Genomic DNA, 25,003 nt, shown 5'->3' with positions numbered 1-25,003 from the left:
TCCATTGAACGACCCAACCATTCAATTTATAGATTGTTTGTTCGTTCGGTTCATACGTCTGTCTGTCCGTCCGTCCATGTATTCACACAAGTTTGGTCGTTCATTCCATTCAATGAGTGGGTGTTATTGTCTGCCTCATCACCATCATCATCATCGTCGTTGCATTTTCATTGAGTGCAGGCGAGTGTCGGTCATATATATTTTTTTCTAATAGTCTGGGCTCTAATGGCAGTGCTGGCTGGTGTTGGTGATGGTGGTGGTGCTGGTGTTTGGTACGTGTTTAAATTGGAAAATGATTCCGTTTCAAAGTCGTAACATTCAATTCATTCGATTGTGTAGTCGTAACTATAGCTGTCATGATTGTTGCTACTACAACTTGCTACGGAGCAAGTGTTGTTGTTTGTTGTTGTTTTCACTGTTGTTAGTGTTAATTAATTGTACATTTGTTTTTCATTTCAACTAATCCCCACCATTTGCTATTTAGTTGCTAAATAGCATTTTGAACTGCCAGGCAAGCAGGCAGCCAGCCGACAATAACGTTGTTAAGTTTGTTGCAGCTATTTGAGCTGATCTGTTGTTGGTGTCATTAACAATTATTTTTTTCTGTTTGTTTCTAATTTAATTGCATTTGCTTACCCCTCGATTTGCGAACTTGCAATTGCCTGCGTGCCACCAGTTAGCCTTAATTGTTTTATTATGATTTCAAATGTTAGAAAGAGGAGGGTAATTCAAATGGTTTTGTAATTTTTATCTTGGTGGACTTTTATAGTTCTTTAAAAAATTAGAAAAATGTATGATAAGCAAAGACAGGTTAGGTCAACATTTTTATACCCTCCACCATAGGATGGGGATATATTAAGTTTGTCACTGCGTTTGTAACTACTCGAAATAATCATTGTAGACCCCACAAAGTATATATATTCTTGATCAGCGTGCAATTCTACATCGATATAGCCATGTCCGTCCGTCTGTCCGTCTGTGGAAATCACTCTAGCGTCCGAACGGATTGACGTAGGTTGATAAAATTTTGGGAAAATATATTATATGTACGTAGGACTTTTCCCACCGAATTGGTTGTAATTTGTTACTTTGTGTCTCCAGAGGCCAAAAAATATTCCTACCAAAGTTGGGTTATATAGGTCCACGTTTTGGTATAGCCCCCATATAAGGCCCCATATAAAGTACGCGTCATTTTAATATATTTTGAATGTGTTAGACCCATTTGACCACAGAATTGGTTGTAATTTGGTATTTTGTGTCTTCAGAGGCCAGAAAACATTCCTACCAAAGTTGGGTTATATATGTCCACGTTTTGGTATAGTCCCCACATAAGACCCCTTATAAAGTACGCGTCATTTTGAAATATTTTGAATGTATTAGATCCATTTTACCAAAGAATCGGTTGTAACTTTGTATTTTGTGTTTCCAGAGGCTAAGAAACATTTCTACCATAAAATGTTTATATAGGTCCACGTGTTGATATAGCCCCCATAATACAATATCTCCCGATTTTCGATATTTTGAACGTTTTAGCATAATTATCACACCGATATGGCTGAAATTTGGTATTTAGTCTTCTTTAGGCGTATAAAACTTTCCTCCACAAATTTGTAGGTATAGGTCCACGCCATCATATAGCCCCCATAGAACGGTACCTTCCGAATTTCGGTATTTTGAAGGTTGTGGCCACATTAATCCACCGAAATGGCTGAAATTTGTGGTGGAGGGTATAAAAAGTTCGGCCCGACCGAACTTAACGCTTTTCTTACTTGTTTTAAGTTAAATGGAAAAAACATTGTCTAATATGAGAACAAAGGTTATATAAGCAAATTACGTATAACTATTGGGGCGCATAACTATTGACGTTACTTATACGACATGTGGTTTTTTGCAGATTTTTAAAATTTGTGGGTCTTTTGTAAGTTTAGTTGGTACTTTATCTTCTGAGGATTAAGGATATTCTAATGACGTCGGTTGAGCACAAAACTGTCCTAGGCACTGCACTGCTGTAGGACAATAAGAATGTTTCCAATACAGAAAACGGTGTTCCACAGCATCCATATTTTACTAGCTAAAGCTCAGTTCCTTTACGTGCAAGAATCTTCAAGTCTTACTACTTTTTACTCAAAAAGCATTCCTTTGCTTGATGTAAGTATACAATTGATATAAGCAGTTTGCAACTTTTATACTTTTGCCACTTTTACCATGCTTTAAAGTAAAGGAACAGACCAAAAGATTACCAAATGTCTCTCGTGACCAATAAAAAACCTTTTAATTTTAAAATTTTGTATTTTGTATTTGAATTCAAATTGGCTATTAATTTAAATAATCCATTTAAATAACTTTTCATGTACTTTTCAAAATCCAAACATATACATACATCAAATGTAAACAGAACAAGTAAGAACAGACTATAGTCGGACGGGGCCGACCATGTGATACCCTATACCACTAAACGCGTCTTCTTGGGATAAAGTTATAAGATGTGCATTAGAAATTTTACCAATTTTCACACAAAAGTTTTGATCAATTTAACCCGCTAAATATTATCCGATCATACCGTTGACTTGCACGCTACTTCTTCATCTCAAACCAAAACTACGTTTAAAATTTCGCGCCGATCGGACTATTATTGCGACCTACAGAGCGGCTACAAAATCGAGCAAAAATTTTGTTTTTGGTCCATTTCATCCCTTTAACATTTCACGATCATCGCCAAAAACTAATCAGTTCTATTCTGGTCCAAACCCGACCTCCATACTAAATTTCGTGACAATCGGTCCATAATTGCGGCCTCTAGCTTGATTACAATTTTTAATGGACGGACAGACGGACGGACGGACGGACGGACACACATCGCTAAATCGCTTTATCTCGTCGAGATATGAAGTTTGGTATACCACATGAGGGGTCTACGACGAATATTTCGCGGCGTTACATGAATTTTTGGGAAAACAAACTTATTATACCCTTTTCCACATTGTGGTATAGGGTATAATAATAAAAAAAATCAATAAATCGTATATTAAAATACACAACATTGCAAAATATGTACACGCTTATCACAAACATGATATAATGCTTAGTTAGTTATACTCACACACACAAATATTGGTCAATCGTTAGAATTGGTGGCAAATTTAATTGAATTTATGGATTTCAATTTCAAATGAAAATGTCAAAATATATCCGTCCGTCTGTCTGTCTATTTATCTAGTTGGTCATAATGGCAAACAGATAGCCACAAAACAAGTATTTTTCATTTAAATAGCAATCTTGTTGTTGTTGCTGCTGCTGTTTTTCTACAAAAACTGGGCATTCATTAAACTTGTCATAAATTCTTGGTTAAGTTTGTTGTTGTTTTGTTTGTTTTTTTATGCTAATATTCACACAACAGACACGCAGTTATTTGCAGCATTTAGTTTTGCTTAATTGCCTAATAAAAATGTTTAGAACCAAAAATAAATGTGTTTTTAATAATAATGAATTTAAATGAAAAAAAAAATCATTTTTAAAATTTATCATGAAATGTCTTAAATTCTACAATAATTTTTACGTACATGTCGAAAAAGGATTCTGAACAAGTCATAGTTATGTAATTAGTCTAACAATGCTTTAAAACCACTATGCGTATAACATACGCCAATAGTCATACGCAACAAGGTTTTTAGAACATATTTTAAGTTACGTTTAGAAATGCCAGAACAACATTCCGCTGAAATAAAAATATATGTTTGAAACTTAGTGCTGAACGGAATCTTATCCAAACCGTACAAAAGTACAGCTTACAATCACGCGTTTCTAAACAATCTTGCCTTTGAATAGTTACTGACACCGTAATGACAAGACCCCCATTATCCGATCATGACCTTGTCTCTTGGTTGGGATTCTTACTTACTTACTTACGTGGATCTGCTTGCGCACAGAACCTGCCTTGTTGTTCAATACGTTTAACCATACGGAGATTGGCTCGCAGATATTTCGAAAAGCATTGCCAAGCCTATCACACTATCGCATTTTATTGAAATAGAACATAGTAGAATTTATTGATCTAAATTTCTGAATGGACGTGAATGGACTTACCCAGCTGATAAGAAAACCACGTTACAATGTCTTTGCCAATATTTTTAAACTGCTGGAAAACAGCATCAATCACCCCAGTTTTTAAAAGCGGCAATAAACATGATGTTTCTTGTTACCGGCCTATATCTAAATTATCCTGCGTGTCAAAGTTATTTGAGCGTATTGTATATAAAAGGCTGTTTTTCTTAACAAAATCAGTTATTTCTCCGCAACAGCACGGATTTTTCACTGGCAGATCCACAGTTACAAATCTTGCAACATTTAGTGAATATTGCATCTCAGCCTTGGAGCATAAAAGCCAAGTTGAGACAATATATACGGACTTCTCCAAAGCTTTTGATAAAGTGTCCCATTCGATATTAATATACAAATTACAATGTTTAGGCTTCCACTCATCTTTTTTACAATGGATTGATTCCTACTTATCAAATAGAATCTGTAGAGTAAGGATTGCTGATTTCATTTCTACACCATATGTTCAAACATCTGGTGTTCCACAGGGGAGCGTATTAGGTCCCTTGTTCTTCAATTTGTTCATTAATGATATTTCTTCTTGTTTCTTTAGATCCCAATTCCTGCTTTACGCAGACGATCTTAAGATTTTTTCGAAAGTAGATTCATTATTGGATGCAGTTTATCTGCAGGCTGATCTTGATAATCTATACAATTGGTGCATTTCGAATAGAATACCTTTAAATATCTCTAAATGTTTTCACATATCATATAACAAATCCCATCATCCTATTTCATACCGCTTTAAACTTGGTGAACATACATTGACGACAGTTGAAACTATTCGTGATCTTGGGGTTGTTTTCGATTCAGCCATGTCGTTTGTGCCTCATATCGATTACATGCTTCCGAAAGCTTATAAAATGTTAGCATTTATTAAGAGAAATTGTAATGACTTTACTGATCCTTGCACTCTAAAAGTTATTTACACAGCTTTTGTGAGATCTAGAGTTGAATATGCTTCAATTATTTGGGATCCACATGGTATATCCCATACCTCCCGCGTAGAAAGAATTCAACGATTATTTGTTAAACATGCTTTAAAATCTTTTCCTTCCATTTGCCATTCCACATACATTTCTAAGTGTTTGTTTTTGGGATTACAAACTCTTGAGCATCGTAGAAAAATTAATTCGGCTCTCTTTGTTTTTGATTTGATTAATGATTCAATTGATTCTCCAGAATTAATATCGCGTATACCGTTTTATGTACCACCTAGGCAAATGAGATATACCGATGTGTTTAACGTTTGCCTACACCGCGTTAACTATGCTAATCATAGCCCATTAACACGGACTTTTTGTTTTATCAATTCCATTAACATGAAATACCAAAAGAAATTTAACCAGTGTATAGAATTCAGCATTTCAAAAGATAATTTTAAATTATATTTTTTAACTAAATTTGATTAAAAATATGTTTTTCTTTTTTTTTTTGTAAATACTTATATTTTTTAAATCATAGTCTGTAAGGAAATTATGTTCCATAGACCGAAATAAATAAATAAATAAATATTCTTCCATATGTCAGAACTGATTTTGTTTGTCTTATTTCTGGAGGTGCCTTGCCAACTTCGGTTTCTTGTTTTTTGATCTGTAGAGTTCCACGTGGCCTGGTGTATGTCGACATGTCTAAACCTGGTGATGCCAATTACCATGTCCTTTGCTGCCTCAAAGTCAATCAACTTTATGCCGTTATTTATGTTTCACTGAGCAGGCGAAATTTATCGACTGTTAGTCCAAAAATATCCTCCTTTCTAATTTTTGCATTAAAATCGCCTAGTCAATGTCATTACGGGCAGGGCATCTATCATATGTTGCCTCAAATCGCTTGTAAAAAATATCTTCGCACGTCCTTGTCTTAGGCCGGGACATGGGCACAGACAAGACTGGTGTTGAAGCATTTAGCTTTTATCCGAATTGTTGTTAATCTTTCATCCACCGTGATGGATCTAGAGGCGATCTGTTTAAGCCTTCGGCTAACTACAAATCCACAGCGAAGTTCACGTCTGGTGTCATGGCAATACACCATCTTTAGATGTTGATGAGGTGGCCTTCGTATTTCTTGTATCCATGAAGTACTTTCGCCACGGTAATCCAACGATTCCTTATTCCCACAGCAGATAACCTTGACTCCCCTATAAAAGACGGCACTACTGAATTGCAATTGTTTTGCAAGATCCCCATCTCCTGATAACAAAATATCTCGCCGACGATTTTCCAAGCAACGGTTCTGACCGGTTTTAACATGGCAAAGCCCAGGATTTATCTTGGTCCCTCTTTCATTCCAAGTGGACACCGACCTCCCCGTGGTGTCACCTGGGGAACTGCCTTTAACACCCGTTAAAGGTAGTGAGCTAACATGTGCCGCGCGTTTACCCATAAGAACGTTAAAAACTTGGGTTTGGGTGTCGGGTTAATAACCCTCCCCTAGAAAAAAACAGGCTACTATGAAAAAACGAAAGAAAAGAAAAACAAACCCCTCTAAAGTTGACGAACCCCTCAAACGTTTTAAGGACCATGATCTGCGAATCTGCACCTGGAATGTTCGCACTCTTTATAGAGAAGGTGCAGTCTTCGCATCGGCAGAAGTACTTGAAGAGTACAAGGCCGATATTACTGCCATACAGGAAATACGATGGATTGGGAAAGGCGTCACAACAACACCTAAAGGTGACGCACTGTATTATAGCTGCATGAGTTTGGTTGCGGATTCGTAGTTAGTCGGAGGCTAAAACATCTGGTATCAAGCTTCACCCCAGTGAATGAATGACTTGCTGCAATTCGAATAAAAGCTAAATTCTTCAACATCAGCTTTATTTGCGCTCATGCTCCCACTGAAGAAAAGGACGAACCGACCAAAGATATATTTTACGAGCGCTTAGAAGACCGTTGTCCTGCCCATGGCATTAAAATCATTGTAGGCGATTTTAATGCCAAAATTGGAAAGGAGAATATCTTTGGCCCAACAGTCAGGAAATTCAGCCTCCACAGTGAAACATCTGACAATGGTATGAGGCTGATAGAATTTGCAGCTGTAAAAAACATGGTAGTTAGTAGTACCAGATTTAATCATCTCGATATTCATAAGGGCACCTGGCTGTCTCCAGATCATAAAACAAGAAATCAAATTGATCATGTTGTGATAGATGGAAGACAATCATCGAGGGTGTTGGATGTACGATCGTTCCGAGGCGCAAACATTGATTCGGACCACTACCTTGTTGCAGCAAAGGTACGCACCCGCCTAAACGTAGCAAACAAAGTACGAACATACACAACACGAAAGTTAGACATCGGTAAGCTGCAATCGCAACAGATAGCCACATCATATTTCACTCAACTAGCCCAATTGATTAATCAAAGCACTCCTCATCCCGATAACATATCAGCGCAATGGCAAAGCAAGTGCAGCAAAAAATCGTCTGAAGAATAATAAGGCAGCAGGGGCCGATGGCTTACCAGCCGAGCTGTTCAAAACCGGAGGCGACACGCTGATAAGGTGTAGTCATCAGCTAGTTAGCACCATCTGGCGGGAAGAACGAGTACCCGACGATTGGAACCTGAGTATCCTGCGTCCCGTCCACAAGAAGGGAGATAAGACTGTATGCTCTAACTATAGGGGCATAAGTCTACTCCCTATTGCCTACAAGATCGTGTCAGGGATATTGTGCGAACGACTAAAGCCTATGATCAACGAGATAATTGGACCATACCAATGCGGCTTTAGACCTGGCAAGTCCACCATTGACCAGATATTTACCCTGCGGCAAATCCTGGAGAAGATCCAAGAGATGCAGATCGACACCTAGCACCTTTTTGTCGATTATAAAGCTGCCTTCGACAGCCCGCTGCGTTCAAAGGTATTCCAAGCCATGTCACGACACGAGGTCCTCAGTTAAAATAGGGAAGAACCTCTCCGAAGAGTTTGGTACCAAAAGAGGTTTTAGACAAGGAGACAGCCCTTCGTGTGATCTCTTCAACATCCTGCTGGAAAAGGTTATACACCAATAGTCACATGTTACTTGCTTATGCTGATGATATAGACATCATGGGCCGATCACTAAAAGAAGTAACTGATACCTTTATAAAGGTAGAAGGAGAATCTTCAAAAGTGGGTCTGGCGGTAAACGGTGAGAAGACCAAGTTGATGGTGTCGACGCGCAATGCGTCCATTGAGCTCGGACCGACTGTGGAAGTTGGTTCCTATAATATTGAGGTAGTAAAAGACTTCGTCTACTTCGGCACCTCCGTAAACACAACAAACGACATCAGTTGTGAAATAAAAAGAAGAATTGTATTGGCCAACAGATGCTACTTTGGTTTAAGTAAGCAGTTTAAAAACAAAGCCACATCTCGTCAAACAAAAATAACGCTATACAAAAACCTGATACTACCCGTGCTGATGTATGGATCCGAAGCCTGGGCACTTGCGCAAGCAGACATGGCAGTGCTTGGTGTGTTTGAGAGAAAAATTTTTCGAAAGATCTACGGACCAATCTGCGTTGACGGTGAATATCGACGTCGCATGAACCACGAGCTGTATCTGCTATACAACGACAACGCAGCGATTGCGTTGGCTAGGCCATATCATAAGAATGAGCGACGATGAACCCGCTAAAAAGGCGTATAAATATGGACCGCTTGGCGGTGCATGCAAAATTGGCAGGCCAAGGAATAGATGGCGCGAACAAGTGGATGATGAGATGAAAAGGCGCGGTATTCCAGAGTGCGAAGCAACAAATAGAGAGGAATCGAGATCTTTTCTTTGTTCGGCCTATGGAACAAATGTTCTGTAATGGGCCAGCTAAGTAAGTAAGTAGCCATTAATTGTCGCTGATTTCTCCATCAGGGTCACCTCTATCGATGACAACCACTCGAAGCTCGGTTTAAGCAATCGGTCGTTTTGTGTTCTTCAGTAGAGGAGTTAGAAAAATTGGAGTCCTGTCTCGGCTTTCGAGCGTGGCTTCTCCGATGATCTAACACTCTGGTCATGTTTTTTGTGGATTAAGTTTGGCCATGGTCGAATCCACATACCCAGGGGTGCGAGGCCAGTGCTGAATCTGTCTTCTCATCCCTCTGCATCCTTGGTTTATCATTAATCGCTGAATTTTCAATCAAGCTAACTCGAATCTCGTTTAGAACCATCGGTCGTTTGGTGTTCTTCTTTTTGTATTGGGATCGTACCTTTGGTTAGTTTGTGAAGCTACCTTGACAGTGGTATTTTTCCTGACTCGGTTTGGGTCTCAGGCCTTCGGGTGTGGTTCCTTCGCGGACCTAACTCTCTTCATCGTGTTTTAGGTGAAAAAGTTTGATCCTGTGGAATCCACAAGTCCAAGGGTCGACGCCTCTGTTGAGTCAGTTTTTTCAGCTTTTTGCGTCCTTGGCTTATCTTGATGCTGTTTCTTCCCACTCTGCAGCCTTCGATTATATATGATTTTTTCCATCAAGGTCAGCTCTATCGATGACGACCACTCGAAGCTCGTTTAAAACTAACGCACGTTAGTGTTTTTTTTATTAGCTTAGTTTGTGTGGTATTTTTTCCTACGCTTGGATCTTGCTGCAATTCGAGGCCGGGGCCGAATCAGCCTTCCCAGCCTACGACATCCTTGGTTTATCATGAGACTGATTTCCCCTTTGACATCACACCCTTGAACGTCAAAAGGTGTCCCAAACCTTCCCGTTGAAGAAGGTATTGATTGCAAAAGCGAGGCTAATCCAAATCTGTCTCGGGATTGATGTTTACGATGAATTTAACATGTCCCCATTTCGAAATCAGAAACCTACGCACATTAAAGTCATTTGCATAACTAGATTAACCAGAGAACGGATTCTACGATGCGATCAGATTTACATGGATATTTTGGCATCTAAATTACATTTGTCACTAGCAGAGTGTGCTTTTAAAGTAGACCATATAAAGTGTGTAGTTCAAGTAAACGCATCGAAATGGCAAAATTGTTAAATATTATCGAGGTGCAGATGAGTTTTTTTTTTGGGGAAATTGCAGAATGTGATGTGAGAGCGTATGAGTACTGACGGTAATCATACGCAGTGGGGTTTATTGTCGTTAAATAAAAAAAGTGTAGTGAGGCGTATGTATTTTGTTGGTAATCATAAGCAGGGGTGTGTATTATAGTATCACTAAGGTTACTGACATCGTTTTGCTACTGAATTAAAGAATTTCTAACCAAAATCTCCGAGGAGACAAAGGGAAACTTCTCTCATATGAATTATTACACAATGTTATAATCATAATATGAGACCCATAACATGACATTCACCATCCACCAGGAAATCATCCAAAGTTTATTCGAAATCGCCAAAAGTGTTTTGACTTTTTAAACAATTTAAAATAATAAAAATGCACTTAATGACCAGCTGCAATTGATTATAAAATCATTTTTAAATAAACAGCATTTACAATAATAAAGATTCTCAGCCAAAAGCAAAAAAAACCTCATCATAGAGACCATTAAATATTTTACCATTATACAACGTGGTTGGAAATTGCAAAAGGGCAAATATTAAATAATGGCAATGCTATAACAGAGCACTGCGAAAAAATTACAATAAAAATAACAAAAATAAATATTGTGAATTAAACATGTGCAATTAATTAATGAAACGCTCTGTGGGTAGGAAACCGGACAGACAGACAATAAGCGGCTGCTGGACGTCAACGAAGTCAAATGGCAAATAAAATACCACAGAATATTGCACACAAATGACCAAAGTTGCGTTGAATAAATTATAATGAAACTGAATTAAAAATTGAATTATCTTTTGTTTGTGTGTAATTAAAATAAACACATTAAATTAATTAACAAAAGTGGTATCTGACAAAGGGAAGAGAGAGAGAGAGAGAGAGAGAGAGGGAGAAAGAGGGTGGGAAGGCTAATAGCATACAACATGAATATTGACTACAATTTCCATTTTCTGCATTTCATTACAGATCCTCATCACACGGCCGTTAAAAATAGTATGAAAAAGAAGAAATTGTCCTCAGCCCATGCCGCAAGCAGTGTCACTCTCCCACCAGATGTCAGTCCCTCGGGCAGTAGTGATAGCTTAATGCGTGAACGTTTGGCCCCACCTGCCATCAGTACTACACCACCAGCTGTAAGTTGTATGGAAACAACCGAGGATGATTCCGATTCGGGTTCAACAGATGCCCGACGCAAAAAGAAGGCGAGAACAACATTTACCGGTCGTCAAATATTCGAATTGGAAAAACAATTTGAAATTAAAAAGTACCTTAGTTCAAGTGAACGCACCGAAATGGCAAAGCTGTTAAATGTTACCGAGACGCAGGTAAGTTTTTTAAGAGAGATTCTACCAGGGGTTGTGGTTGGCGTATTAGTGTTCTCAATAATCATTCGCCGAGAGGTTTAATGTTCAAAAGCTAAAATAACATTAAGAAACCGTATCTTTAACCAACAAAAATTACATCCAAAGAGTTTTCTTAGTAAAAATGTCTCTCCGTGAAAATTCCTCTCATTCAGCGGATTAATTTATTGAATAAAACGTGTAGTGGGAGCGTATGAGTGTTGGTGGTAATCATACGCTGAGGGGTTCCTTATTATTAAAAAACTTAAAATAATAACAAAACAAACACAAAACTAAAAATGATTATTAAGAAACTTTGTCTATAACCGGCAAAAATGGTATTTTAATCTTTTCTTCTTAAAAATCCCTCCAATTATCTCATTCAATTGGCTTAGCTTAGCTGAACAAAAATAAAATAACAATTAACTTATACAATAATTTTCAAAATAATTACTACACCGATTTAATTCTGCAAGCTAGCCAATTGTTGATGGTATAATACATAATCAAAACCACTAGTAACATCAACTGAACCCCAACCAACAAATTTGTTATATAATTAAAGCTTCATTGAGCTGATTGCTTAACTTCTACTGTAGCTTTGTATGGAAAATTCCTAGATTCAATGACCAATTATGGATAATATTAATAGCAAATACTAGAAACAACAAAAACGACAACAACATAATATTATTTATAAATAGAAAATGTGTGGTTTATGAGCTTGTGAATGCTCAAATTAGGTGTGATTATAATCACATATGCAGAACAGTATATCAATTATATGAGGGTCGTATAACAAGTTGGGAAGAAAAGGATTTTAATTAAGCTAAAAAACATGTGGTGAATATTAACTGTAATTTGAGTCGTGCAGAGTATGCGATTTCAAATATTTAAAAGCTCTACAACAAATAAAATAGTAACTTTCTATTTGAAGTCCTCGGCAGGATCCAGCCCCGGATTTCAAACATTAAAGACTTTGTATATGGCCGGATTCCTGTTGGCTTCGACCTATGAACAGAGCCCCAATGCTGACTATGCGAACATAATGCTCTTTCACTTTTTTTTTATTTTGGTATATTGTTTTCCAGACGCCTAGAAAACATTATCACGGAATGTGTGTACACTCCTCGAGAAGTGTAGGCTTCCAGAATTAACCAAAAGCATATGAACAGTTCGAGAAGATTCTGATTTCGAAAGTTATCATTCTCACCAGTAATTTATCATCGTGGCAGTTGTTGTAGCAACGACTACATTTCAAAACATAAAACGCTTGTGTGGGATTCTCCGATCCCTGAGTCTGAATCCTTTTTGATTATCTTTTGATAATGGAAAATATCAAATATATCTATTGTCCGGTAGAGAAATGTAATAATATTCCTTAATTAGGTGACATTATTACACAATTATATGCGTATATTTGCTCTTAATATGGGACCGCCTCTATCGTCCTATTATGGGTAGTACAGAACACTGCTGCAATGCCATTTCGAAATCGGAAATCTAAGCATATTAAAGTAATTTGCATATCTAATTTACACAGAAAGCGGATTCTACGATTCGATTTCACCAACCAAATTCAACTTGTCATCTGCAGAGCGTGTTTTCATAGTAGACCTCTTAAAATTCATAGTTCAAGTGAACTCATCGAAATGTCAAAACTGTTAAATGTTTACACAGGTACATGAAGTGGGAGTGTATGAATGTTGTCGGTAATCATACGCAGGGGTGTTTATTGTAGTATCATAAAGGTAACTGACATCAATGGATAGACCATGACTTGAGAGCCTTGAGGGCCACCAAACTACTAAAGTAAAGATTTCTCATAAAGTAAAAATCATTTTTCAAGCTCGAGGTCCAAGTGTTGTGGTTTAAATATTTATTTATTGAAATATCAATATTTCGCAATTATTAATATTTCAATAAATAAATAATTATACAGCCTGTTTATGCATGTCGATAAGAAAACTAATACGTAAGAAACACTACCAAACCCGAGTATGTTTTTCAATTTTTGTTTTGTTTTGAATCAAATGCAAAGGAAGTAACATTTCTAAAAGGAAAGTTTGGGTGTGTTTTATGCGCACACATTTTCGTTTCGAAATACATAAACAGGCTGTTAGACGTCGAGCTTGAAAACGTCGAGCTTGAAAGGTCGAAAAATCAGAAATAATAATTTATAAAGATTTCTCCCGAAAATATCCGAGTTATTTGACTATATTTAAAATAATAAAAATTCCTTAATTCCTGTTGAAATGAAGATACAGATATTTAAGATAGAACTTTATAATTAGGTACATACGATTTTACTGTAGTACCAAATATTGAACAGTATCTCCCGATTTTCGGTATTTTGAAGGGTTTAGCCTTATTATCACACGGAAATAGCTGAAACTGGTATTAAGTCTCCTTTGGGGCTACAAAACATTTCCCCCGAAATTTGTTAGAACCGCTTTGGATATAGCATATAGTATTTCGAAGGTTTTAGCCTCATTATCACACGGAAATGGTTGAAAATTGGTATTTAGTCTTCTTTGGGCTACAAAACGTTTCCTGAGAATCCTGTACTGGTCCACGTTCTGATATAGCCCCCATAGAACGATACCGCCTATTTTTGATATTTTCAGGGGTTTAACCGCATTATCCTTTAGAAATGAGTAAAATTGCGTATAAAGTCTTAGTTGCTGCAGAGAACTGTCGGTATAGATCTACGTTTTGATGCAGCTCCCATGAAATCTGCCTTCCGATTTTTTGTATTTTTTTAGGTTTTAGCCATATTTAAATGTTGATGGCGGGTTCTCAGATTTGAAGGTAAACCATACGGCCGGATTTGAAGTCTTTTAAAGGATTTTTGTACTGAAGTGGCTGTAACTTAATATTTCGGATTCTCAATGGGTGGAAAACATTGATGTCTCATTGGTTTAAAAGAAATTGATATACTCCAGATAGCAAAGTTTACTTCTCCTAGAAATAAGCTGTGTTTTCAGTCTTCAACTTCGTGCATCCATAGAGACCTGGCGATCAAAAGAATAAGCATTACGAGACATTTGAAAAGGTGTAACGTATCGTGTGGGCCGTTTTCCCACGCCAGGCAAATGTTTTGTGTTGCGTTATCAATTCTACCCCAATACGAATTGAGTTGGCTACACCATCCTGCGCCCAATAGTACTAAGATCGCTCCTGTCTATCATTGAAGTTGTACTTCTCCAGATGCAATGGGTGCTGGATGATCCCCCAATACATTATTCTCACTATGGGATGGCGCTGTCTACTGCATATGTGTGGATAGCGTTTAGTCAGTAGTGCAGTATAAGCTTGTTGATCTAGAGGTTTTCTTTTGTATTTCTGCACATATTTCTGCAAATAATATAGACCCCGCCTTACTTGCCTGGGACAAGGTCTGTATACATAAGCTCATGTATATTATCATCATCAATTGGCGACATGAAAAGACTACGAGCTTGAGAACCTAGTTCCTGCTTCTTAGTTTATCGCACATAATAGTGGCATGCTCGGATGATCCGAATTGGTTAAATGGCTTCATTAAATATGTGATCAATTGACGATATGTTAAGATACCCTGTTGCGGTTTTCAGGACAATATTTTGGCAGGTTCGAAGTTTCTTTCGCCGAGTAACTATCATTAGCAGACCACACCGGTAGGCTGTCAATTTTGACCCACAAAATTTTGGTGTAATTTGTGGTCGGAATTCTTACTCCATTGACCTGTAGGTCCTAGTGTGAGTGTATATTAACTAGCTAATGTTCGTATAGACACGATTTTTACGCCATCCGGTGGTTGTGGAAGTCCAACGAGTTAGAGATTGATCATTTCTGAAGATATCACCCCTTCTCTGGAGAACTACCTCTTCTATTCTACAGGGCGCCATCGTTTAAAACTCGATTGGATAGTGTCATTAATTTCCTACACCAGGATGGTGTGGCACAAGAACGGTTTGTTCCGGTTGAGTTCTCTGCATACATGTGTGGTTATGGCGTAAAGGGCAGTCGTTATTCTATTCCAGTTTGGTGATTTCTTCTAAAGCTAGGGAAGATTAAGGCGTCAAGTGTTGTTTCTTTCTGGCGAGAGAAGAGAGATCGGCTTGTATGAGTCTCCCTTACTCACAACTTCCTCAGGTTTCAGTAGACGGCTTTGTGCCGTGGAGATCATTCTGCTGGGATAATAAGTCTTATCTCGGGTATTCTAACACCAGTAAATCTTTCTACAGAAGACTCCATGCACCTCTTCAAGAATACCGCTAAGTCTGCGTAAAGAAATTTAGTTGGTTCTTTTATAGATAATCATTTAAACCGCTTACGTAAGGACAGTAGCTCTTCTTATAGGAGACCAGTATGTTCTAGGGGGCGAGCTGGAAATCTTATAGAAGAGCAGTAGGTCTTCTTATAGAAAACACATTGACCGTTATAGAAGGCCAGTAGGACTTCTTATAGGTTTATTTAATAGAAGAACAGCAGGTCTTCTCATAGAAGCCTTGTAGGAATAGCTTAAGAAGATCGTTGGGACTTCTTCTAAAGAAGATCTGTACATATTCTTATAGATGACTAGTAGGTCTTCTTGTAATAGACCAGTAAATTGCCTTATAAAAGTCGTATATGTCTTATATACAATAAGGGTTCTTCTTATAGACTACATGTAGGATTTCTAAGAGAAAATAGTCCAGGTTTCCCATGAAAGGCCAGTTAATTTTCTTTACGACCAGGAAGTCTTCTTATATATGACTCAGTGGTCTTCTTACAAAATCCTGTATGCCCATTTTTTTTACTTCTTTGGTTTCGAAAACTAATATATCTTTTTAACAATAATACATACCTATGTTCCCACAACATCCCCGAAGGGACAAGGAAGCTTCTCTCATATCAATGAGTACACGCCGCTTGATATTGATTTCGGACCTACTTTTTATCACCTAGTCCGTACGGAGTGTCTTACGACACCACCTGAAAATAAAAGCTAACCTGAAGATTAGTTGGTGTTCTTATAAAAACTTTTCGTACGGAGGACCAGTTGGTCATCTTGTAGAAAACCAGCAGGTCTTTTTATGGAAGGCTTATGTAGGAACCCTTCAGGGCCTATTATTGAAAGTCCATAGGACTTCTTAATGAAAATCCCAGAGGTCTTCATTACGAAGACTATTTTTTCTCCTTATTGGAAACCGATATTGCTTCCTGTAAAAATCTAAGGAATATTCATATTGAAATCAAAATTGTGTATATGGTAGTAGGTTTTCTATGTCCTATAGAAGACAATTAAATAGAAACACCTATCGGTCTTCTAAAAGACCATAACTTCATATCCCTCCTCAACAATTTCCTTACATGCACTTCTCGTTGATGTAATAAATTATAAATTATGAAAATGTTTTGCAGGCATTTGGCATATGGACAGCTATATTTGCATTTCCCTGAAGTGGTGTTAGAAGTAGTGTACAAAGAGTGGTGGAACAAGGAGAGAGTACGGGTGGCGGTGCTTGGTATAAATTGCCAAGGACCATATTGCGCACATAATAATAATTATAACAACTTAAACCACAACAATAATAATCACAATAATAACCAACAGCAGTAGTTATACACATACATGCACACGCACACACATTAATAAATAACTACAATTACAATAATAACAACAACATCAAGATACGAAACATTGTAATAAATGCCCTTCAGCAGCATATCTCCATATGCAAGAGAAAGTGCGAATGTGTGTGTTGTAGTTATGAAAATCCACATCTGATATTAATTGAGATTTATTGACTCATTATAATAAATTTATGTTAAACTATAATAAAGCATTATATCAAAATGCACACACACAGTCATGTGTACTTATGCTGCTGGCAAATGGGTAAGAGTAATCATTGCAAATATATATTTCACCACCCACCTCCTATTTATGTTTTGCCAAAAATGCCATTAGCTTCATACGAATAGCAACAATAACAATTAGAAACATCAACTGCAACAACAACAACAACATTGTATTAAATCTCTTTCAAGTAGAAATTTAAAATATTTTTCGACAATTGATTTCAAATGAATATTGACTATAATCTACTTTTAATTTGAAGATATTTTATTATTTTCTGAAGCTGTATTGTCTTTTAAGCAGCAGTAGAAAATTTATGTTTGTTACTTGATCAGACATACATACAGATAATAAATATACAGTCTATAGCAAAATTAAGTATGTACTGCTGCAAATATTTATTGAGGGAAAAATACTATAATCTAATAAATTAATTAATAATAAATTAACTAGTAATAAATGAATGAAACATATACTCGATCGTGGAACTAAAAAAATACTGATCACTTTCAAATAAATATATCTAAAAATAAAGAGCTAAACAATGGACTATCAAATCAATATGGAGTGATTATCAACTTATCTTGTATGATATAACAGGAAGTTTCTTAACTTAAATCTTTCTGTTATTGTTAATCTAATGATTTTTTTTTTAATTTTATCCTTTCATTTTGTTTTGTTCAAGGTGGCATACTTATGTTTGTGGCCGACTGTACATAGATCGATGTCGACTGTACATACATCGATGCTGCCTGCCAACCCATAACAGTAGCAACCAACCATATGTCTGATGTCTATTTTAATTAATGCCACAACAACAAATTTGCAACATTGTTTTACACATTGTAACGGAAATATTTATTGACATTTTTAAACGGACCAATTCAATGGATTATAAATGGCATGAGAATGTCAATAGTTTTGTAGAATAGTAAGCTTTCGGCATTTTTTTAAAAACCAAATGTGTGATAAACTGACGCGAAGGGGATATAGCTGAAATACTGTTAAATACCCAATTTGATATTCCAATATACAACTTCGTTTTCTAAATCTTTGAAACATATTGTGAGACTGTCCGATGTATAGGTTTGGGATAACTTGAAAAAAAGTTATTATCAATAACCATAAACTGTAAGGAATCTTATATTACTCAGCAAAAAAATCATTACCAAATAATGGGTTTTTATACTACATTTTGGTGGTAGTTACTAGTTACAAAACACCCTACCAACGCATTGCTTTTATAAGGGCATATCGCACCAGCGAGGCCAACTGTTCCGAGATAAAAATCGCTACAGCCACATACGCACCATAGGTCGGTAGCGATTTTTACCTTAAAACAGTTTACATTCATGCATAAACGTTGTTTTTTGTATGCCAAAAATCACCACAAGTAGCGGGAAAACCACCAACTTGGCACCCCTGTATCGCACTGTATTACCAGTTATTCTATGGCCAAAGAATGAAAAATAAGCTAAAAACATGTCGTCGTCAAATCGTACAAATCAAAACAGGTCGTATGATATAAAGAAAGTTTTATGTCGCGTTTTTCTATATGTTTTGCCCTTGTCGTAAAAGGTCGTGAGTCCACAAAATTTGGAAATTTGAGTAGGAAAAGGAAAAATTATATATTGGATGAATACTAGATCTAAAGTAGTACAGGTATAATAACACTGTGCAACATTTTTAAGGTGATCTTGTGCAAACAATTCGAACTGAAGATTTTTTGAAAGTACAGACCCATACGACAAGAAACCCTAGTTGGGTTTTGTTGTGTCAGATCCAGCTCGGATTATATGGTCCCATCTAAACATGGTTAAATATTGAGTTTTTAATGAAATTCGGGGCTATATCTCTGAAACCAATGCGAATCTTCTTCTGACCTCTGAAGCAAATTTGTAGATAAGGACAAGAATAAAATATTTGGAGACATAATGAACTCGAAAAACTACATTTATTGCATCAAATTTCAAAATATATGCAAAAATTCCGCAATTTCTATACATTTCGCACCGTATCTCCAAAACCGTCAATTTTTTCTGAATATTTTCTTTTGGAAAAATATTCCCTGGAATGTAATACACAACTCTTCGGAACAATTCATTGTTGTAGAATGCCTCTATCCTGTTATTTTCAGCATATTTTTCAACTACCATTTACTATATATGCCAATAATGTGGTGAAATCCGAAATGCGAGAATAAACTGTTGGTGTGAACTATGTTCGAAATACGTGTTGTAAAAGATATGATGCAAAATACCGCTGAAACAACATGAAGTAAGCATTTTAGAGTTTCAGAATGTTCTAAAGAATTGTTGAGAACTTTATTTGGAAGATTTTAGCAACTGGTTGCTTTGTTCAACTCCCAATAGTTTAGCCGATACTGACCAGGATTTCAGAAATTATGTAAAATTTTGTATATTTTATAGATTTTGATGCCCTAGATGGGGTAGTTTTGTCTAAAGATAAGTTCTACTAGTTTAGGGCTACAATATTGCTAAAGACAGCAAGGCCAAATTCCTATTCGTTTCTGAGATAAAGACCTGATAAATGTAAAAAAGTGTAGATTTAGCCCGGTTTAGATGAGGCCATAAAATCCGAACTGGGTCTGACAGGACAAAACCCTACTAGGGTTTTTGTAGTCTAAATATGTACTTTCAAAAAATGCATACTAGAAGTTGTTTGCATTTTCAGTGTTGCATAGTGTAATAAACGTTATCCATGCTTGGGGTACATTGCAAAGAAGCAGCCTATCACTTTGGACGATAATAGAATGATATTTGGCGAAGCCCGTGGACCGGATTTTTGCATAAAAATCTGATAATTTTTATTTAATAATCTAATTATTTATTTTCAAACGAAAATGTATACTTGACAGCTATTTTGCTTTCCAAGCGTACTGATTATGGATTGTGGACTCCTGGCCTTTTCATTAATGCCAATTCTGTGTGTGTTCAAATACCATCATATTGCAAAATTAGTAAAAAAAATTAAATTTTTTATATTTTTTTTTTTCGTATATATTACTTAGAATTATATGTGGCCTTATATGTAATACGACCTTTGTGTTTTGCAAAATAAAAATTTTAATGTTTCCCGAGCCGTATAATCATACATTTATAGGCATTTGAATCATACAGTTTTTAAGTTTATTCCTTCGTGGGAAATGTTGTCGATATTGAACTATAAATGCGTCCTCTAGCGTGATTATTGTTACACAACAAACAATTAAAACTGTGGATCCCAGGATATATTTGGCTGAAATTTGTTATCTGACCATGCACATCAAAATATTTGGCATCAAAGACCAATCATTTCTCTTCCAAATATAACTTTCGTGGGTGGAACGTGTCTTCCAGGAATAATGATATAGTCATCATATTAAAAAATACCAAATTTTACCCAAAAGTTTTGGTCCATTTAACCCGCTAATTATTAACTGATCTTCATGTTAAATTGCAAGCTTCTTTTTTGTCGTAAACCCAAACCTTACATAAAATTTCGCGCCAGTCAGACCATCATTGCGACCTCCAGAGCCGCTACAAAGTAAGATAAGAACTTGTTTTTGGTCCATTTCACCCTTTACGATCATCACCAACACATAAATGGGCCTAATTTGGTCGGAACTTGACCTCCCCACAAAATTTCGTGACGATCGGTCCATAATTAGGCCTGGAGTTTTTATTACAATTTTTAATGGACGGACATACATACTCGTAGTTAGTTCGCTTTATCTCATCGAGACATGAAACATGGCAAGGGAGATCTGCGACTAATATTTCGCGAAAAGGTCATAAGTACCAACAAAAATTGAAACTAATATCCAATTATCTCCCAAACGCGATGGAATTTGGTCATCAAAATACAGGTATTGAAGCAAAAAAAAAAAAATAACGAAGAATACGGTTTTTAGCACCATAAGAAAATCTTTAATACAGAAAGCGTTAGAATGTTTTTTCTTCCTCCTAAAAAAATTCTAAAAATGGACTAACGACCTTTTCGTACATAGCAGACGATTGTTTATTTTGGAAATTTTTTTGTTTCAAAAAATAATTTTAGCTGTGTTCCAGAACTAAAAAGTTTTTACAATTTTTACGACTTTTACACATTTTACTCGAAAAAGCGTTCCCGTACACAAAAAAGTTGTAAAATGTTCACTTCTCTTTAAACAAAAATGGCGCTGAATGACGCTCTCTTTAAAAACTTTTTACACGACAAATTTGGGCGAGTAAAAAAATAGTAACATGGTTGCCGGCGTCTGATTGGCTGATACGCCGACTTTGACATTTGTTCCAGTTTTTTGACGTATTTTCCATTTTTCCGTTCCCGAACTATTTCAAAAAACTTGTGTGTGAGAACAAATTTTTTGCAGTTCTCTCTTTTACGAGTTTTACCATTAAAAAGTACGGGAACGAAGCTTTTATGTTGTTTGTACAAAATTTCCATTTGCATTTTTCAAATAATTTCTAAATAAATGCTACGTATAATATTATAACCGATATCCGAAATCGAAGGTTTTCCTGCCACAAACTGAACGACCAATAAATTGTTTTCAATTCATTCTCATGTGTCGTTCTCGAACTAAAATATCCGCAAAGCTATTGAGAAACATTTGAAAACGATATCGTGTTCGATAGCAATGGTATGGTGGGTTTATGTTACACAAATGTGGCTGTGAATTAGAGTAATTCAATGTAATGTGCAATTGTTTATTAGAGTTGTACAATCTAGTTCATTTGAAAGATCTAGTTCAATAGTTTAGCTTTTTTAGCCGAACTAGTTCAGTAATCTTGTTCATACTTCACTATCCAGTTCAATCATTCGGATCAGAATCGTTCACCGGCTCTTAATCGTTCGTTTGATGAAGACGCAAACATACACCAAATAGAAACAAACAGTTGAATAATGTAATTTAACTTCTCCAGAACAAAAATATTATATTTACATAGTTTATTCCATTCATAAAGAAAGATTAACTTGGTATTACTTTAAGAAAAAACGTCCTTCATTTAGGTGGCTGGCAAAAAAATCGTATGTTGTGTGTGTGTGTAGAAATTGTCATTTCGAAAAAGCTTTGAGAGTCGCGTGCGTTTCTACTTTTTATTTTTTCTATCCAAAACAAGGTACTTCAATAGGTAATGGATTCGACATATTGGAATATGTTATGTCTCTATGTTTCTGTAAAAATCTTCATTTTCGAGCAGCTATTCCATTCCATGTACTTTGATCCAAAACGTAAACAAACTCATCACATCACGAAGGCATCACTTAAAACAGACGGCGTCACTTTGCATTTGTGAACGACATGTTGAACTAGATTGTGAATCGTTCGTTCGGTGATCGTAGGTCACCGACTGATTATAGTTCAGTGAACTATAATGAACTATATCGACTGATCTAGTTCATACGCTCTTTTCAATGAATCGTTCAATTGAACTAGTTCGTTCATGAACTATACAACTATATTGTTTATGTAATGTTATTCCACACATTTACAGTTAATTATAATATATTATTATATTATATAATATATATTCTACATACTAAACAAACAAACTTAACGCTTCAATAACTGATGGGGTCCAAAAGAAACTATTTACATATTTATAATTTCACGAGAATTAGTGATGATTGATTATAGTTAATGTCCTCTATAAAATTCACAATAGAAACTTAAAATGTCCTCCACTGAAACAATTTACTCTTCAAATGAAAGGGTTAACTGCATATGAACACACTCTTGAATGCAAGAAATATGTTGCATAATATATGAAAATACATTGTTAACCGCAAAACATTAAATTGCATCAAGAAATTCATTATTAATGATGCTAATTAATGACAGAGAGAAAGAATTTCTAATAATTTACTCAGGCTATTTAAACCCCAAAGGAATGATAATATTTACACTTAGGATTATGAATATTATTACAACAATTTGTGGTAAACATATTTACAAATTTAATAAAGACATTTTCAAATTCATTTCAAAACAAGTAAGAACAGACTATAGTCGGACGGGGCCGACCATGTGATACCCTATACCACTAAACGCGTCTTCTTGGGATAAAGTTATAAGACGTGCATTAGAAATTTTACCAATTTTCACACAAAAGTTTAGATCAATTTAACCCGCTAAATATTATCCGATCATACCGTTGACTTGCACGCTACTTCTTCATCTCAAACCAAAACTACGTTTAAAATTTCGCGCCGATCGGACTATTATTGCGACCTACAGAGCGGCTACAAAATCGAGCAAAAATTTTGTTTTTGGTCCATTTCATCCCTTTAACATTTCACGATCATCGCCAAAAACTAATCAGTTCTATTCTGGTCCAAACCCGACCTCCATACTAAATTTCGTGACAATCGGTCCATAATTGCGGCCTCTAGCTTGATTACAATTTTTAATGGACGGACAGACGGACGGACGGACGGACGGACACACATCGCTAAATCGCTTTATCTCGTCGAGATATGAAGTTTGGTATACCACATGAGGGGTCTACGACGAATATTTCGCGGCGTTACATGAATTTTTGGGAAAACAAACTTATTATACCCTTTTCCACATTGTGGTATAGGGTATAAATATTAGAGTCAATATTAAATGTTTAAATGTAACAAAGTTAAATGGAATTCAAAATGCATTAACGGAAGGGATGGAATGGACCAAAAACTAATTTTTTTTCATATTTTGCAGCGGCTCTGAAGGTCGCACTGATGCTCTGTTTGACGCGAAATTTTAAGTAAGGTTTGGGTTTACGAGTACAACCTATATTTTAAGTGCAAGTAAATATATTCAAAATATCGCGAAACTAATACGTATAGCAAAATATTATAGTGGTTTAGGAAGGAGGAGGTAATAGCTTAATTTTAATTAAAAAATAGTGTTTTAGTGTGTTGTGGAATTCTAGTTAGCTGCATATTTTCTTAGTGTAATGTGTAATGCCAATTCGATCCTATACTTAAATTTGACCTAAGGTTTTAGTCATTATGCCCACCAGTGTCCACCTCGGGAATAATTTTTCAAAATAGGTCATGGGTTTAAGATTACTCAGTATTAAAATCAGCTGCCGTCTAGTGCCAGACTATACATGGTGGGTCGCTGACTACAGCTGCTCTAGAATAGGGTTTCTATGGATATATTAGCGTATAACTCTGTTATCTGACCACGTATATTAAGATAATTGGCATCAGTGGAAAGATGAAGATATCTTCTTTCAAATTTGTCTTACATTTGCGGTACGTGCCTTTCAGGAAGAACGCTATAAGATCTATATAAAGAAATTTATCAATTTTCAGACACAAATTTTGATTTTTTTAATCCGCTAAATTGGTTGGATTTTATGTTGTTTTGTTTCCCCAAGCCTATTTTTGCATCATAAGATAATCGGGACATTTGTTCATGTCATTTTGTATTCACAGCAGAAAACAATGCATACTGTATACCCCCTGCAGAAAGGAAAGAGGTGTGAATGTTACGTTCATGGTTTCATAAAACACTCTTCGCAGCAGCACAAAGCCATAACCGGCGAATTGGATTGATTTTTACACTCTAAATATTTTTGGCCACTTTCTCCATAAAAGTGGATCCACTGTGCAGGGACTTGAAAACAAGTAAAAAATAAAATTTACTTGTGAACATTTTCGTCCGATATTTTTACATAAATTTCGACGTGGATAATCACGGCAAGAGTGCATCGATCAAAGTAAATCTTTGTATGCTGATAAAGGACACTCGCAAAAA

At 36.1% G+C, this 25,003-nt stretch overlaps 1 protein-coding gene across 13 annotated transcripts in view; it reads left to right on the top strand.

The window, feature by feature from the left end:
• Positions 1 to 25,003, top strand: part of NK7.1 (homeobox protein NK7.1) — a 382,305-nt gene that overhangs the window by 240,782 nt on the left and 116,520 nt on the right. For all 13 annotated transcript variants that reach the window (XM_073959048.1, XM_073959041.1, XM_073959039.1 and 10 more), the window contains one exon: positions 11,050 to 11,408. In XM_073959048.1, the coding sequence (XP_073815149.1) occupies positions 11,050 to 11,408 (359 nt within the window). The remainder of the gene's footprint in view (positions 1 to 11,049; positions 11,409 to 25,003) is intronic.

This window comes from Musca autumnalis, unplaced genomic scaffold (assembly GCF_047663935.1).
Source record: "Musca autumnalis isolate F117 unplaced genomic scaffold, ASM4766393v1 scaffold_1, whole genome shotgun sequence".
Taxonomy (NCBI): Eukaryota; Metazoa; Arthropoda; class Insecta; order Diptera; family Muscidae; genus Musca; species Musca autumnalis.
The sequence above is the reverse complement of the archived record's forward strand: the minus strand, read 5'-3'. Positions and strand labels throughout refer to the sequence as shown.